Source organism: Lissotriton vulgaris, chromosome 3_1 (assembly GCF_964263255.1).
Source record: "Lissotriton vulgaris chromosome 3_1, aLisVul1.2, whole genome shotgun sequence".
NCBI lineage: Eukaryota > Metazoa > Chordata > Amphibia > Caudata > Salamandridae > Lissotriton > Lissotriton vulgaris.
In genome coordinates, this window is record NC_141689.1 from 543,048,962 (window position 1) to 543,066,189 (window position 17,228).

Below are 17,228 nucleotides of genomic sequence, written 5' to 3' on the forward strand. Positions count from 1 at the left end.
TCGGCAAAAGAAAAAAAAAGCAATATTTCTGCCTTTTTATTAGTGAAAGTGCATAGTGACTTGATGGATACGTTTATGTGTTTGTGTTAGTGCATTGTAATATGGGTGGATGGCCATTGAAAATAGGTGTTGAATTCGTGAGGGCACATGAGTAAATGAGTGGAAATGGTTACTGTTCTTCACATGCTGGGTTTCTGCAACATTTAGCATCTGATGAAAGCTTAGAGGAGAAAGTAGTGGACAGACTGAAGGGGAGAGAGAGGCAGAAAATAGTGGGGTAGGGAAAATCAAAGGTATTGACACCACAAGTGCAGTACTTGCAGCACTGAACCAGTTTTTAAATAATGTATTGTATTACAAGGCCAGCTATTAAGTCGTGATAGCACCCAAATGGGCCTTTGAAGCACAATTCTGATATTTAGTAATTTGGGTCAGGGATTTGAATGTTAATACCAGTGGAATTAAGAACTTGGATCATTTTATCAACACGGAATTAGTTTAAAGGGGCTGTGTTCCACAAAAATAATATCAATTATGCAATTTAGAAGTAAACACATTACACTGTACATTAAAATGTTCTCCTATCAGCACAACGTTTTCCTCGGGTTAAAAGTAACATTTTAAACTTAAAAAGCAAAGAAATCCATCAGATACAGTTATAGTTATCTCAAGTAACTTTAACTCGTGCCCTAAGGTAACTTTAACTTGTGCCCTCGCCATGCACTGCTAATTACCCCATGCATTACATCAGTCATAACATCTTCTATCACATCATTGATAATATTAGTGCAACATTTGCAATGAAATTATTGATGAGAAAAATGTGCATGGCGAGGGCGCAGGTTATAGTTATATAAGGGCACTAGTTAGAGTTACTTGAGATATCTATAACTGGTAAATTATTGTGGATTTTGAGATTAAAAAGTGACATTGTTACTGAACATTTCACCTAGCTATAACGTTACCTTAGCATTTGTTTTTCCAGTGAAAACAAATATATATAGCCAGTTGTACAGGTTGTGCTACATTCGGTATACATCAAGCCATGGAATCAATGACATTTCAGTCAGCGGAAAGCACCTCTTCCTCAGGGCAGGGGAAAGAGAAAGTAGAACCACTGGGAAGAGGCTTAGCTCACAGGGCTAGGAAACCTATTTCTATAGCTCAGATTCCAACAGAAAGGTCCGACATTACTTTGGGGCCATCATCATTTGTGGCAACTTCCACAAGTACCTATTCATTACATTCTATCAGCACTTGTCTTATCGTAAGGCAGATTCAGACTTTCATCCTTTCAAGATAGCTAAATTGAGGACCTTACAACAGGTAATAAACACACCTGTTGTCTACAGAGGTTGGAACCTGCACAATCATGGTTTTTGCCACTATATAAATACTAAGTATTATTATTATTATAATAATATTTTTTTTATAATTATCCTCATCATCAGTGGTGCTACACGTGATCCTACTTGAGCAATGCTATTGTCCAACAACAGAACTGACAGCTTGCATCCAGTGTTTGTTGTTTCATATCATCATCTTAGAATGTGTGAAACTAATGTCATTACAAGGGATCATCTCCAGAAAGCAACTGTGATCCAACGAGCTGTGGTGTATGGTCTTTCCTCTAGTTAAGTATCACTATGCCAGAATCTTCTCTGTACTCTTTGTGGATGTTGAACTAAATTGCTCAGAGACTATTCTAGCAAAGAAAGTATTGCCTGTTTCCTTTCAGGAGGTGTCAATGCTTTTGCAAACTGTAGAAACCACAACTATGACAATCAAGGCCGGGCTGGCTACCCGGCGTTTTGGCATGCTCCCGAGCTGCATGCTGATTTTGTTGATGGGGACCTGTGTGTGCTGAACGAAATTCGTTTTGCTTTGTTTATTTCGAAGCACACGCAGGTCTCCATCAACGAAATTAGCCCCCACCGCAGTTACATCAGCCCCCAGCTCGGCAGCATGCCAAAACACCCGGTAGCCAGTCCGGCCCTGATGACAACAAACCAAAACTGGTAGACAGTTCTGAACGTTCCTATTTATCAGAACAACACTGGAAGGCACTATTGGGCAGGTCTAAAGCCACAGCAAAGACTCTGTTGAGTGTACTTTAGTGGCTGGTGACCTAGCTCCTGGTGGGGTTCCCTTACTTGTGACTTGTTTAATAAAGTACCTGTTTCTGTATATACCTGCCTCCTATGTATTCCTGGCGGTGTGCATTCTCGAAGTGCAACACCCAGGTTGTCAAACTTAGACAGTAACAGTGCTAGTATTATCGGGTACGGTTTCCTTGTTATTACAGTTACTTCTATAATGAAAAAGAATTAGCAGGCATCTGCACTATATTATGGAATAACAACCAAATTTCTTCCTTAATGAGTTGTGTTTCTCTGCTTTCAAGTCAAAAAGTTGTAATGTCTTCCTTCATTAACTCACTGGCAAGGCAGTGGCCATCACTGTGTCTCAACACTCTGGTTGGCCAGCTGCGTTATTCCAGTGGCATATAGAATTAACTTGTGAATCTTAACTAAATTCAATTAGTTACAGAGAGGTAGGAGGCACTGCCTATCAATGCACTCAACTCAATAAAAGCTTCTATCTCAAGCTACAGCCCTCTCTGCCTCCCTGCCCCAGGGATTGGTGAGAGAGTTTGGAATGACATTTTTACAAAGTTGTCAAATTGATCCCCCCAGTATTTTTGGGTGGCACTTTCCTCGATGCATCCCCTCTTCCCTTTCAAGGGAAGTAAACTACAAAAAGTTATCCAACGAGTTAAACTATAGGGTATTGTTTCATCGCTGCAAACGTTAGATGGTGGTAGAGTGCTGAATTCTTTTGAGTTACATCAGATGTAAGTTTTGGTTATAACCATTGACCCAGGTTGAGAGAAAGGTGACTCTGACATGGACTCTAGGGAAGTATGTGTCATGGTTAATATGAATATCTTTATTGTTTGTTTAAGTTAATTAAAACCATAACAATTTCATAATACAAATATAAGGTCAATATAAAATAGTAAAAAGAATGATATGATTTTTTTTTTTAAAAAGCATGAACCCACTTATAAACTAAACATTATCTTAGTAAACAACAGCAATATCTTTCTCTTATGCCAATTTAAAATTTGTCTCATAATACAGTAAAAATGTCATTACTTTGCAAGCCAGCTGAGGGTCAGTCGTGCCGAGTCCTTTAAATATTGCCCCTCTACATGTTCGAATACCTCTGTCATTAAATGCCTTTTTCAGTAATCGCATACGTTGCATTTTTAAATTAGGACAAACGCATATTAGATGGATGATGTCTTGCCAGGCTTCCCCACATAAACCACAAGATTTGGTGCCACTATATTTCCATAATGGTTGTTCCACTCTGCTTGGCAATACTCCAAATCTAGATGCCATTAATTTGAGTTTTAAGTGCGGCGAGTATGTTGCGCCGAGGTATTCCGCCGGTCGAAGTGTAGTATATGATTGGAGAACCATCCATCCATGCGATCTTTTTGCTAAGGTGGCTTTGTCTGCCAATAAATATTGCATTTTGATGACTTATTTGCTAAGCCACGGAAGATTTGAAATGACGGGTTCTTAGACCACAACTCCTTCATCTTCGTATCATCTAATGCCTTTTTTAAGTATTTACCGTAACTTGAATTTGGATCCTCCTGGGCTTGCCACAGGGCATCATTTAGCAGATTGGATCTATTTTGCCATAGTTTATACCAAGTTTTAATTATCGCATGTTTTCTCCCAATGTCCCGCTTGATTAGGCCAAATTCAAGTCGGACCTGTGCCGGGGCTGCTGACTGTGGTAATAGTAGATGACAATTTAAAATTATCATGTCATGGTTAATAGTAGATGACAATTTAAAAATTTTTTACTGTCTCCTTACATTACAGATCCGTTAGTATGTAATCTTTCTTACATATTTTATCCACAAACTATTGATTGATGTGAAATGTCCATCAATTTGGATCCTTTATCTCCTGGTTTTAAGATGCTGGGGATCTCAACAAGGGATGTCCACCTTCCAGAACACTTGTCGTGGTAATGGAGCTTTTTAACAAACTGTTCATACAGATGAAACCAATCCAGTACTATGATTTCTAGTCGTACACTGATTTAGGAAAGCTTTATGCCCACTCTGGTTTCTGGAATCATGGAACGAAGCAGCGCTTAGCGGCCCAAATGTGCAACAAACCCTTGACCGGGGGTGAGCCGGTTATGGCTGCACAAATGCATTTGTGAAGTATTGATCACAGGTGTGATATTATTTCATTCTCCTGTACGAAATAAATGTTTCTCAGTATTATATTTCTTGTTTACCATTTAATCATTTTGTGAACGTTCTCTCTATATACCAGAGTTTTGAGGGTTTTTTTTCCCCTTTAATCGGAACAGCATTATTCATAACCGGAAGTACGTACCTGCATATTGCTCCCCCATTGGGCTTTGCCTTCTAAAAGAGCATCCAGCACGACTCTGTTGGGCTCATTTGCTGCTGCGTCATTACCGCTCACCACATAATAGGACGACCTCACCCTCTTGAAAAACTCAACATCAACAGTTTTGTCACTACTGTGATTCGGAATATAAACAAGGTCCAGATACACAGGAGGTCCAGGAGGCACAGCTGCTACTTTTGCCGATTTACTACTTCCGGTTCCTGAAATATAAACAACAACCAATCCATGTTCGTTTTCATAAAGAAGGCATTACCATAAAATATACAGTTAGATGCTTGCAAATGCGCTTAGCGCCTAGAGACAACTTGGTATAATGTGAGCTATACAAATGGTCTATCCGATATTTGTGGCAAGTGTAGAGAGCCAATAATTGGATGCTAAATTCAGTAATTCACTGCTATGACGTAGCAGCAGTTAATTCAATGAACTACATATGTCCGAGAATAAATATACCAACTGAAACCAAGAGAGCATGTCAGATGACATTGTCTTCACCCAATTGCAACTAGCATCTACTGGATTTTGGCAATGGCCGTTGAGTAAATGCCCAAACACTGGCATGCCAGCAGATTCTTGAATAGAAACCAATTTTAACAGGTTAATTAGAATTTCCACTGGGGGTAATAATTGACCATGGCATTGTGGTGAAGGGCCAATACTCCATCTAAAAAAACACGTAAGGGCATATTTACGAGCCCCTTGCACTTCTGGAGCGTCACTTTTTGTGATGCTCTGGTGGCACAAATTGCAAATTCATATATGTGAGGCCACGCAAAGACGCTATGCGTGGCTTTGAATGGCCTCATAGATATGGTATTAGGCAAGGCAGCGCAAACTCTGGAGGCGTTCCATGGGCTTTGCAGTGGTTTCAACACGCAACACCCATGGATTTTGATGCTGCCCCCTGATTTACAAGAGCATGTAAACCTGGGGTAGAACGAAATCCTTACAGCTACTGAGGCGTTGGGAGCAGAAATATCTTTTTTTCTCCTCTTTTTTTTCACTTTTTATGTGTGCTGCATTCTGCAGCACACATAGAAAGAAGAAATTGTCTCTTAGGATTGTTTTTGTGCAGAAAGGTGCCCCTTCCTGCGCAAAAACAATCCTGGCCACAACGCAGGCGCCCTTGCACAATGATGCAAGGGTACCTACACTGGTGCTAGGATGCTGAAACGATGCCAGTGCAGAGGGAAAGGACCGGAATACACTGTGTTGCATAAATATGGTGAATTACTGCCCTTTCATTTGGCGTAGGCCAGCGTAGCTTGCTGCACTGAGCTGCCCTACGCCAAATCCACATAAACAGTGGCCTTACCTTGGGTATTCTAAGAGTTGCAGTGTTTGACTAGAACACAGTGGCAGGAGGAGGGAGGGCATGAATGCCTTATTTTCAAATGTTACAGCTTTTATACAAGTTCTGCATTCTCTTTAATGCTGGAGCATGGGGGCTTCATGTCAAATAAGATAACGGCATTTAGCCCCACATGACCAAAAAATACACAAAAAGGCAAGTTTCCAGAGACATAGGCTTAGTCAGTGCAATTCGGGATGTGAATCTCACATTTCCCAACTAAAATAGCGGTGGGCTACAGAGTGAAAGGGTGAGATGACCAAGGTTCGAGATGGACTGTTTCCATGAGAAAAAAGTGTCAGTATTGATTTGCATTAGGTGGGCCTCCATCCAATGTGGCGCAGTGGGAAAAAACAGTAGGTTGGAATGCTACCCCACGCAAATGCCACTGGTTAGACTATTTGCAAGCATTTATCCCAATACTGCCAGTAGTATACCTGGAGACTGGAGCGGCTTTCCAAGCCTACTACTACCAATGTTTGTGAATTCCAAAAAGTAGTACATATGAATCCATTCAATAAGCACTTCTATGGGTGCAGATTACTACTTTTTTAGTAAACTGGTCACTATGTATATTTAGGATCTCGATCCAAAAACTGGATGGGGTAGAACAGCCTTAGCAAAATGAGAACAATGAGGAAAACCAACACAAACATAGCAGACTTGTCTCATGGTCCTCAGATACAACTACCAAACCAAGAATGCATTTGAGAGGTGTCACACCCCAAACATCCCCACTGAAGCTACGTCCCTGCCCGTCCCACCTGGGCCTCGTAGTTCTCCATGGGAAATCATGGCTATGGTTACGTACAACACAATGGCCTGGAGATCATAGCTCTGGGATCACTTATTTTAAATGTATTTTCACTGCACACACTCCTATTCAGCTCTGCAATCAGAAGCCTTGATTGTAGAGTTGTCAAATTGGTGTATGAGGGCAGGGCTCCATGTTTGCATCCTCAACTTTTACAAATTATTTTAATCGAGTGATTGATGGCCACATATACTGAGCCTGAGTCACAAATAGAGAAGGGAGTGCAGACAATTAATAGGATGAGCCGAACCATTGGTCTGACTTGGCTCTAATAGTCCATACAAGTGAAAAGCTATGTAAACGTTTGGCATGTATATTGTGCAACAAATATAATGTAAAAAATATGACATAATTTCTTCAAACGTCAACATTTTTATTTCTTTAACATGCTGAAGCGTTTCAACTTAGTACATTGGATTTTATCACTGTATATACAGACATTTGTTAAAAGTGATCGTTTTTAGAAGCATTCGTGACAGCAATGCTATTAGTGAATAAAGAGGCAAGTATATAGTCATGTAAACCCTAAATGTGGAATAGATTTTTTTTATATTATAGATGAAGTAGCACCAGGGCCTACTACAGCAAATATAAGAGGTGCTTGCATAGAGCACATCCTGAATTCAAGTATTTAAAATCGTGCTTATATGTTATAATAAAGAAAAAGAGGCTCTGATGTAAAATATTTGCTGAGGATCACACAATTTGGACAAGCGGGGAAGCCAGTATTGATTTCAATTTATCTGGCTTCACATTATGAAATTCAGCCACCATATGGATAACTGTTTTACTGGCTCTCTTTTTCTCTCTCGTTCACATCAAAGGTCACTGTTTTGTCTTTCATTCTTGGCTCAGGAAGAGAAACCCACACAGAGATAGCAGACCCGACTAAGGACATCCAGACCTAACTATCAAAGCAATAATGCATTTATTTGGGGGTGCAACACCTCAAATAACGGCCTGAAGCTATGCCCCTGCAAGTGTCTGATCGAATTTGAAATTAAGTACCTCTGTAGCACACCCATTTCTGCATGCTAAAGTTTTGATAGCATGTGGACTCCTTTTTATCTTGACTTCTTTCAAGGCACTTTAGATTGAGCGGACACAGACCTTAGCTGGGGAGGAGGTGCAGATATTGCAGATCTGATTAGAAAAGTAAAGGAAACAGGAGTGGAGGGACAGGATTTCATATCATCGGTCAGTCTTAACAGGAAAACTTTTTGACAAGTCCTGTATTAGACGACAGAGCAGGGGTACGTGTTAGAGCATCATTTAATTAGCTTCTCCACCTGAAACTGGCTATATGCGTAGCTGGGAAACAGGCTGAAGAACACCAGAGCTATCATAAGGTGGTAACACAGTCCATGTGAGGTGTAATGGCATACTTTTTAAGCATGAGGCAGTACATCTTCATGTTAAAACAAGTTGCCTTGGACAGTACATTTAAGTAAAAAATCAATTCTGCTCATGCAGGCCTAACAAGGAGAACCAGACTAGTAGGAGATGGCAATTGTGATATGATAGATGAAACTCTGAAAGCGGGGGTCCTTAAGTAATAACCAGTGACAGGTTCAATAAATAAACCTTTAAGGTGCACTTAAGAAAATACAGAATGAGTATGAAATTCGTCAGGCAATTAAACTGCCAAGGAATATAGAATATTAATTGATTCAGAAAGCTTTTACTGGAGGAGTTGAGCTTCACTGCAATCAATTGAAGCTAGCTGGTACAGAATTCTCTGAAATACCTGTTAAAGCTAAGGTAGGACTCTGTACTGGGGTTGGGAATCGGTCAGTTGCCTATTCTGGGACCACTAGCTGTTAAACCTCTCATTAGCCCACCTGTGTCTTCAGGAGTGTGTCTGAACTAAGGTTGAACTTGGAACAAAATCTGCAACTCCACTTTTTCTGGAAACTTTGGGTGTGAATCACAAAAGCATTTATGAGTATGGGAAATAATACTTCATGAATACTCTCTTAAGTAGTCTTTGCGAATCGGCCCTGACTTGTTAGACTCCCTAAAACTACAGAGGGCACAGTCCTCTCTGTTTGTACTAACTGTACATAAATATTCCCAGAATATTGCCATATTATTCCCATATTAGAAGGTTTGGTGCTGCTTCACAATGGCATGTACAAGTATGTAAAAAAACGATAGGAGTATTACTTTACATATTCCAAAATGCCTTAGTGAATAGCCCGATATATGTTAGCTCTTGGACATCCTTGTGATGTGCAATTGTGCATGTGGTCATTGTAGCTTATTATTGTTTTTTGATAGTGTTGGCTCGGATCGCTTCATATATATATATATATATATATACTAACAAGTTCATGTGTGGATACAACCAATGCAGCTGTTCATGCCATATGGTTGCTATAAATCATAAACTAGTTCCTACACAATGAAAAGTTGCATCTATCCTAGATTTCATTGGTTACGAATGACAATGTGCTACAGAACTCCCTTCTTCCAAATTGTTGGTGACAATGGATAACTCAGATTTAGGGTTGAGTGACTATTCATCAGATTCCTAGTAAGTTGTCTTGGGTTGTCCATTGAGCAGACAGACCCTCCAGGATTTTGTGATTTGCAAAAAAAACCATATTAAAACTGCAGTTTTGTAAAAAGTCAGTGCGTTTTTATAAAAGTGCCAGTGAAATTCCCAAATTTGTCCCAAAAAAACCAACAAAAAAACCTTGGGCCCCTGTGGGCTGGTGGCCCAAAACTTGATAAAAGTTAAATCCCCCCTGGGTTCGTCGCCCATGGAGCATTAGTTTTTATGTCTAACTAAGGGAGGGACTTAGAGCGCAGCAAGGTCCAGCATACCTGCTCCAAATAATCTAATTAGCCCACAAGGGTAGGTCGTCCAGAGAGCCTGTCCTGACCAAATTCACGCAAACAACGTGCTATTGTGCACAACTCGAGGAGGCATGAATTTTTACCCAATTTGGGTCATTGCTCTATAAATCACAAATTAATACTGAAACCAAGGTATGTGTGATTGGGAGATACTCAATGAACTCATACATTAAAATCCAATCACTATGTAGATTAGGTAGATATTGGTCCTGGAGAATAGCTACTAGATCACTATTATGACTACACGGAGACCAGAAACATGTTGACCTATGGCTATCTAAGATAACTACAGTCTAATAGATAACTCCACACATTTTTCATTTAGGTAAGAGAACTTGTTCATTAAAGTTTTTTCTGAGACTACCTCTTTCCCTATTTTTAACCTCACACCTCAACACCAATCTACTCCTTAAGCCCCTACACCCGCCTTCACCAAACCGCGGACAAGTAGATCTCTGGCAAAGAGCCCCTATTGAGGGTGCCCATCCGACATTGCAGCGCCGGCCCGATGAGGATCAAACGCCCTATGACTCTTCCTACACTGGCGACGAGCGGGCACAGACTTATGCAAGAATATTTTCAAGATTTCCAGCTGTTTTAATGGCTGCAATGTTATTGGTGCATGAAGAAGAGCTGTGATTAGCTCGAGTGTTTCCTTATCTTCGATTCATCTACTGGATTTGTATGCAGGGTTTTGCGATTGGTTGCCAGCCTCTGTGTTTGTGTGTGTGTGTGTGTAACGCACAGTGAGAAGGACGCAGTAGTTACTTACGGGGAGCATTTCGCCATAATAACATTCTCATCAGGAGAGTACCAACTACTGTTACGTGCGTGGAACTTTCCCAATACTTCTCTGATCTCTTCAAGCACTATGCTGGAGCAACCCAGAAGTGACCCCATACTCAAAGGCAGAGCCCACAGAGTCATTCCCCTTCATTACACTAGTAAAATTAGACCAGACGTCTTCACCCGCATCCACTGCTTCACCGTCAAGGAACTGATTATGTTCAAAGCTCGACAAGGAGACCTATATCCGTTAACTGCATCCCACTCCTTTTCCAGGATCTCTCACTGTCTACACTGACCAGATGGTGCGCCTTCAAACCAGTTACAGACTTCATCACCCACAACGCCAAATATTGCTGGGCCTCCGTTCCACTCCCCGGCCACATTTGCGGAGGAAAAACTCATCCCTGGTATGCAGATGGAGCCAGCAGTGTTGGAGCTCCCAGTAGCAGGGTGAGACAATGGGTGGCAAACAATTTTAAGACATGCGGAGTGGCTCCAGCCTAGCCCCAGTGAAATAGAATCCAGTAAATCCCAGCTTCTGGAGCAACTCTGACAATGACGCCTCGCAGGCCAGTGACTGAGTACATGTCCCTTTGTGATTGATGGCTGGGTAGGCCTCCCTACAGCATTCATATTTTTCTACAATGGTGCAGGGCAGGGAGACCGGGAAATAGTTCTTTGTCGTCACAGACAGTGAATCCCCTTTTAAAAGCTTCACCATAGACAGTAGTAAGATCCAATGGACTCATCACAGACAGGATCTCGTTGATTTGTTATTTTGCTCCCTCTTGTTTTGTTGTTTCCAGGTTTTCTTGAAGTTCTTGGTTGGGAGTTAGGGAGGGGGGAGGTAGTGATAAAGTGGCAGTCTCAGCGACTCCATTGACCTATTTAGTTCATCATGGGATCCCAACAACATGCAACCATAAACTTCTGTACTTCCATTTGCTCCTCCACTCTACAGGTAGTCACATGCAATGCCTGGAGTCTTAATCCCTCTAAATGGCTCACCATCGTGGTAGAGCTCCAAACAATGGGAACTTCCATTTGCATGCTCCACTAGACCCATCTTTTGCAGTCAACACACACAGACTTCGCTCCCGCAAATTCCCAATCCAATACCACGCCTCATCCAAACATTAGAAAAAGTAGGGGTAGCAATACTCATCACTCAACCCCTACACTTCAAACAAACACAGCCATAAATGAGACCAAGAGATTAGGTGGGTGGTGGTTAAAGGTACCTAAGATGGCAGCCCTTAGGCATTGCTTCTGTGCTCAAGAGGTCTTCCTGCACTCTACACTACACCCTATCATACCCTTTGCACGTCGCCTCTGATGTTAGGTGGCAAATTCAACCTGGTCCCCAATGCACTGCAAGACTAATCACAGCACCGCCATGGGGAAACGCCGGACTTTTCCTTGGAGAGTTGTGTGTGACTGACAGTCATGTCTCCTAGATGCATGGCTCACATTACACCCCTCTACAACAGATTACCTGCACTACTCAGCATCACACCACACATATGTCAGGACCCACCTTGTTTTCCTGGACAGAAGACTCAAGGGTGACCTCCTAAATGTGGACCAGCTTCCTCTGACTCTATTCGACCACAGCCCTGTGGTGGCTATTGATCCACTGAAGCCATTCTCCACCCCCACACTCTGGGGACTCCTGGCAGCTGAATGACTTCCTCCTTTGCTACCTGGTTGTGGTGGACAAGATTTGCTCCACCCTCATAGACTTCATATTCCTCAATAATAATGGAGAGGTGGACCGACGGGTGGTATGGGACGCCTTGACGGCGGTGCTCCAGAGTGGGGGCTTTCATTCAGGACGTCACAAGTCTCAAATGTGCATTGGACCTCACACATCACAGACTTTATGGACCTCGAACAAAAAACAAATGCTTCCTCTCAAATAAGCTCCTGAGGAAGGTCTTGGCAGTCTGTGTTCAACTCTGCACTCTAGAACTAGATAGGGCAAACTTTCTCCTCACAAGACTAGTAGCCCATTTCCACAAGGGGGGCTAACAAACCAGGAGACCTACTATCTCACAAACTGCGGACACACCAAACCAGGCAACTCCTGGCAGAGATCATGGGTAAAGCTGATTCTGTACACACCACCAAGCCGACAAAATCCAAGCATTTTGCTCCTTTCACCACTCATTGCATACTGCATCCCCAGTGTACCCGGGCCGGAGTTAAACTACACTTACCATGACTCTGTCACTCTTTCACGCCTTTCGGCACTTGTGGCAGAGGACTTGTCACTGTCACTCCTCACAAGACAGTAGATGCTAATGCTCTACTTAAGCTCTATAAGGCGTCATGCCAGGACAACTTCAATGCACTCTTCCATAAACGGTTCACTTGCCAACTTCTCCCCTTTTTAACAACGCTATTTAATGGTCAAACAGAGATTGCAGTTGTGACTGCCAGCATGTCCGAGGTGTCCATTGCTTGAATCTCCAACCTGGGCAAGGACCCAACACTCTGCTCCTCATACTGCCCGATTTCTCTGTGTAACTTAAATCTCAAGCTCCTCACCAAGATACAATCAGCTAGATAAACTCCTGATCTGATCCACCCCAATCAGAGTGGGTTCATCCCCAATCACACCAACAGCGACAAGACTGAACGGGTCGGACAGAGCAGCAACCCTCCTTTCTCTGAATGCAGAAAAGGTATTTGATAAGGTAGACTGGAACATAATGTTACCTTACAGAAATACAGCTTTTGAGAATGGATCTCAGTGCTTTACCCTTTTCTCACAGCTAGGAATGAGAGCTAACCACCAGGCCTCGAGCCCCTTGCCCATATCTTAAGGCACAAGACAGGGCTGCCCTCTTTCTCCTCTCCTCTCCTCTCCTACAAAAAAATCAGGGATCCTCCACTGATACACAGTATTTCCTTCTCCTGTGAAACATTTAAGGTATCTGCCTTTGTGGGTGACCTACTCTTGACCCTCACTGACTACCAGCGGTCTCTTAGCACTTGTTCCCGTCCTTGATGAATTCCGAGAGGTGGCTGGTCTTACAATCAATATGACCAAGTCTGAGGGCTTGGTTCTTGTGGTGGGAAAACCCTCATGGACTCACTGAATACTACCACACCATTTTTTAGGTCACTGACTCTATTCACTATTTAAGCATCCAGCTCACACCTAACCTGCAAGTATGCATGCAACTCAATTCGGCCATCTCCTTCGCAGGTCTACAACGTCTTTGGCTTTATGGAGGAACCACTCCCTTTCTTGGGTAGGATGCATCTCAGCACTTAAAATGGCAATGGTACCGCATATCCTCTACCTATTTCAGGCCATGCCACTCTATATTCCAAAAGACGACATCTCCTGCTCACAGGCACTCTGTATGCAGTATGTCTGGGTAGGTGGGCCGATCCCAACTAGCGGTGAAGACTTTTATGAGGCGCATTAGACATGGTGGATTGGGAACCCTGAATCTTGCCCTATTCTACCAAGCCTCACAGCTCCGATATGTGATTGAATGACTCAAGTGGGAAATCTGATAAACAGTGGTGCCACATAATAAAACCTGGTAGCTAGACCTATAGGTGAGGTCCTTTGGGTTCCCAAATGCATGAGAGGTAGTCTGCTGTATGTCTTCCAAGTCACAAGGACCACACTTGCCATGTGGAACTTGACTGCACTTCGATGGGGTCTTACCTCTTTCACCTCCCCACTCTCCTATACTTGACAACGCAGAATTCACACCAGGTATGTCCATGAGAGATTACCAGTTATGGAGGGTTAAAGGCATTTGTGATTTTATGCTGAGGAGTCCCTGAGATCTACTGAAGCTCTAAAAGGTGATTACGGCATTCCAGACTTTAAACGCTTTTGTTATATGCAAATCTGCCACTGGATTACATACCCCACTATTAGGGCAGGATCTACCAGGCCCCTAACGCCATTAAAAGAATTCTTTCAATGCCTCACTACAACTAAACTAACATTTTCGACTCTCCACCACCACGCGCAAAGTGCCTTTCCAAAAGCAATAAGAAAAAGATCCAAATATTAGACTTGACTCTAAACAGTGGAGCGAAATTTACCTTGCTACACTAACTCTGCCAATCACATCCAGGGAAGGGAGATCCTATGTAAGCCGCTGTATCGATGGCACCTAATGCCTGCCAGACTCCACTCCGTTGACCCCACCCACCCTGACACAATCTCCTCCTACTTATTATGTGGGCTTGACTTCTGGGACAAAGTCTTTCTCGCCATTTCTTAGATGCAGGGCTACCCCATCCACAAAATCCTAGAATTAGCTCTCCTGGGCAAACCCTCAGACGGTTTTTACCCTCTGGGTTCACCCGCAGGTAAACACATCTCGTATCCCTGTTGGCAGCTAAACACACTATCTCCTCTCCCTGTGGGGCAAAACTACAACTTCGACCTAAGCAGAATGGCTCCATTAACTGTTGTATCCATGGGCATGAGAAATTGGCTTACGAGTTAGCAGCTGTATCCAACCTCTTCCTTAAACTGTGGAACCCAGTGCTATCTCAACAAGTGCTACAGAGGACCAACATGCCCACGGATGGTGCGTGCCCTGGGACTGGCCATCCTCCCTGTCCTCTCATGCTTTGGCTACCAATGCATCACCAAAGGACTGGGGGTATCTGTTTCCTTCTTACGAATGCAAATGTCCCCCTTCCCCCGCGGTGGGGGAAGGGGGGAGATTGATAGGTTTTTGGAGAGGACGTTTATGGGTGGCCGCGTCCACTCAATGGTTTTGACGTCCTCCTTTTTCAAGCAAATGAAATTAAAAATGATTGAAACTAAAGTCTGTATTGGTTATTTAGAGTTTGGCGGATGTGGGACCTCTACCAAAAATTGCAAGATACCCTGTCTTCCCTATTTAGAGTCTGCATATGGTTATATACTTGAAATGGGACAGATGGGACGTCCACTCCAAATTAGCTGATATCCTGTCTGCTCTATTTAGAGCATATACATGCTAGAGTGGATGTGACATCCTCCAATTTTAAGCACATTTCCCTCATGGGATAGAAGCTGCTAGAAAGATAAAAACGTGGCATGCTATTGCTCACAGTAAACTGGTACTCAAGTTTAAGAATGTTTTGGATTATTATTATTATGATTTAATTCATTAAGTGTGTGCCTGGTGTTCTTATAAGGCAAATACAAAGCATACATAATGGGAGATTTCTGAAGCTAAGAGATAACTGAAAAAGGTATTTCTCATTGCTCATCTGCCTGTTACGTGTGACAGTCACAATCCTGAATGGAAGAATTAAATAGAAAACATACACAGCTGACTGGCTTATATAGTTTGTTTTACTGGTATGGGGCAGGACAGGAAAGCTAAAAAAAACTTTCATTCATTTGAGAGCTATACTGTGGAACGTATGAAATGTTATCATGCAGATGTGTCAACAAGTTATATGGGGATCGCGGCACTCCTAGGTAAGTGTTTCAAATAGGTCAATGTATCTTTGGATGCCAGGGAAAGAGTCCCTCCCGGCCTGTAGGGGCTCAAAATTTCAACTCAAGAGTAAGGGGAGTGCAGGAGTCGCCCGCACTGCTTCCTAAGGCACACCTGTAGGAGACGAAGACTCCCTCGACGAATTCCAATGTAAGTAATCAAGGTCAAGAAACTGGAAAATGTTTTATTCAATGCTAATCCATTTAGAAATAACTTTACTTTGTAGGTCACATATTACATCATAATGACTGTATTGAAGAATGGTGCACGCAATTTAATTTTCAACAACATCCAATTAAATTGCGTGCACCATTCTTCAACACAGTCACTATGATGTAATATGTGACCTACAAAGTAAAGTTATTTCTAAATGGATTACCATTGAATAAAACATTTTCCAGTTTCCAGGGCGACTCCTGCACTCCCCTTAATCATGCAGATGTGCACACCTGCACTCTGATCTAGTCTACATACATTTTGTAAACACGGCGGATATATTACCAACTTGCAGTGAACTAGTTGTGCTGCGTCTGGGGTTTTCAGCTGATTTGGATATTGCTATCCCTTATTTTTCTTGGCATTTCCAAATAGCACCAATCCCCTCTCTGCATCTCTGCCACACACCGAGTAAAACCCCCTCAACCCAGCTGCAAACCACAAATAACACAGCGTTTCCACTGTTCCCAGCTCTATTTGTTCGTATGCACTGCACACTACTGTAAACGAGTGTCTTACTGCTTGCTTCAACCAATCAACACCCCTAACCTTTCCTTTCCTTTCTTTTCCTTGTGCTTGATAACAGCTTAACGTGGTATCCACGCATGACACAGTCAGTACTGAGGTGTGGCTATGAGTCTCACCTGAAGAACTCCCAAGAAATTCTACCGCACGTGAGGTTAGGGGTAATACTCCAGAGGTCTTTTGGTGTGAGATTAAATCCTCTCCTATTAACTCTGGACTACTCGTAGTTAGCTGAAATAGTCGGTTTCAGCTGTCGTGTCTTGAGGTGCACTGCCTTTAACGAGGATCTAGAGACTGGATCTATTTTCCAAACCACCCAGCTTATTTTGCAGTATTATAGGTTCTCTATCTTTCTAACTCCTGTAGGACATAACACTGTCAAATGAGCAGATTCACAGAAATTTGCAACAATTTAATTCAGAAACTGTTCAAGACTGAAAAAAACGCCTTTCAGATGGAAAATTGACAAATGTCAATTAAAACGTGAAATAAAACATTACATGGGGGGGAGGGACGCGGCAGGTTGGACAGGAATGATTGGAGTTCTCATCTAGGACAGGGTTGAAGCTTAAAGAGGCAGACCTCGTTTGAAAATGTAAGGGTTCTGCTATGATATGTAATCTGAAAAGGGAATATTTAAAATATATGGTTTCTTTCACGTGTTGCCTGCAGCCTAACTGCCACATCCACATCAGTTCAAGGAATGCATTCCAGACACATGTACT

General features: G+C 42.5%; 1 protein-coding gene across 2 annotated transcripts in view; it reads right to left on the bottom strand.

Moving 5' to 3' along the window:
- The window catches only part of MAP1B (microtubule associated protein 1B), a 392,043-nt gene that overhangs the window by 9,572 nt on the left and 365,243 nt on the right, over positions 1–17,228 (bottom strand). For both annotated transcript variants that reach the window (XM_086960803.1, XM_086960804.1), the window contains one exon: positions 4,431–4,669. In XM_086960803.1, coding sequence (XP_086816929.1) covers positions 4,431–4,669 — 239 coding nt within the window. The remainder of the gene's footprint in view (positions 1–4,430; positions 4,670–17,228) is intronic.